At 49.2% G+C, this 1,701-nt stretch overlaps 1 protein-coding gene across 1 annotated transcript in view; it reads right to left on the bottom strand.

Moving 5' to 3' along the window:
• Positions 1–190, bottom strand: part of tacr3l (tachykinin receptor 3-like) — a 14,977-nt gene extending 14,787 nt beyond the window's left edge. The window contains exon 1 of the mRNA XM_063008619.1: positions 1–190. This exon is cut by the window's left edge and continues 163 nt beyond it. Coding sequence (XP_062864689.1) covers positions 1–190 — 190 coding nt within the window.
• Between the last annotated feature and the right edge of the window lie 1,511 nt (positions 191–1,701).

Genomic DNA, 1,701 nt, shown 5'->3' with positions numbered 1-1,701 from the left:
GCGCCGAGTTCAGCAGGAAGTAGTTGGTGACGGTGCGCATCCTCCGGTGCGCCACGATGATCCACACCACCACCAGGTTACCGGACAGAGCCACGGCCAGCACCGAGCCGTACGCCACCGACCACGCCGCCACGCGCCACGGCGGCTGCGCGAACTGGTTCGTCCAGTTGCGAGTCACGTTCGATGCCATTAAAAGTTTCGGTCTGACCGGACGCGTCTTCCGCTCCTCTGAAACGAGTCCGTTTATAAATCAGATCGATAACCGGACGGTCATGATGCAACCACGACCTCGTCTGACTCTGCTGTGAGCGCGAGCGCAGAAACCACAGACGCGCGCGCATAACAGGGCGGGTGAGCGCGAGCGTGGGCGCGAGCGCGTGCGTACGTGAGCGAGCGCGTTTCCCTTTCAATTATTTATTTATTCATCCTGATCAGGGTCGCGATGTGTCCCGTGGCAGACAGAAACAAGGTAGACATGCGCATGGGGCGAGAATAAACCTGCGAATTTATTTACCTACACACGAGTGTAGTTTAGAGTAGCCAATCCACCTACTGGCACGTTTTTGGGAGTCGGAAGACAACTGTCATAGCCAAAGGAAATTCAAGTGGACAAGGGGAGAACAAACCAAACTCCTTACAGACACTGACCGAATGCGTGGTCCTTCCTTTACAAAAATGTAATTCATTAATTCATACATACAGTGTATCACAAAAGTGAGTACACCCCTCACATTTCTGCAGATATTTAAGTATATCTTTTCATGGGACAACACTGACAAAATGACACTTTGACACAATGAAAAGTAGTCTGTGTGCAGCTTATATAACAGTGTAAATTTATTCTTCCCTCAAAATAACTCAATATACAGCCATTAATGTCTAAACCACCGGCAACAAAAGTGAGTACACCCCTAAGAGACTACACCCCTAAATGTCCAAATTGAGCACTGCTTGTCATTTTCCCTCCAAAATGTCATGTGATTTGTTAGTGTTACTAGGTCTCAGGTGTGCATAGGGAGCAGGTGTGTTCAATTTAGTAGTACAGCTCTCACACTCTCTCATACTGGTCACTGAAAGTTCCAACATGGCACCTCATGGCAAAGAACTCTCTGAGGATCTTAAAAGACGAATTGTTGCACTACATGAAGATGGCCAAGGCTACAAGAAGATTGCCAACACCCTGAAACTGAGCTGCAGCACAGTGGCCAAGATCATCCAGCGTTTTAAAAGAGCAGGGTCCACTCAGAACAGACCTCGCGTTGGTCGTCCAAAGAAGCTGAGTGCACGTGCTCAGCGTCACATCCAACTGCTGTCTTTGAAAGATAGGCGCAGGAGTGCTGTCAGCATTGCTGCAGAGATTGAAAAGGTGGGGGGTCAGCCTGTCAGTGCTCAGACCATACGCCGCACACTACATCAAATTGGTCTGCATGGCTGTCACCCCAGAAGGAAGCCTCTTCTGAAGTCTCTACACAAGAAAGCCCGCAAACAGTTTGCTGAAGACATGTCAACAAAGGACATGGATTACTGGAACCATGTCCTATGGTCTGATGAGACCAAGATTAATTTGTTTGGTTCAGATGGTCTCAAGCATGTGTGGTGGCAATCAGGTGAGGAGTACAAAGATAAGTGTGTCATGCCTACAGTCAAGCATGGTGGTGGGAATGCCATGGTCTGGGGCTGCATGAGTGCAGCAGGTGTTGG

This window comes from Trichomycterus rosablanca, chromosome 14, assembly GCF_030014385.1.
Source record: "Trichomycterus rosablanca isolate fTriRos1 chromosome 14, fTriRos1.hap1, whole genome shotgun sequence".
NCBI lineage: Eukaryota > Metazoa > Chordata > Actinopteri > Siluriformes > Trichomycteridae > Trichomycterus > Trichomycterus rosablanca.
Note: the sequence above shows the minus strand (reverse complement) of the source record. Positions and strands in the feature narration are given on the sequence as shown.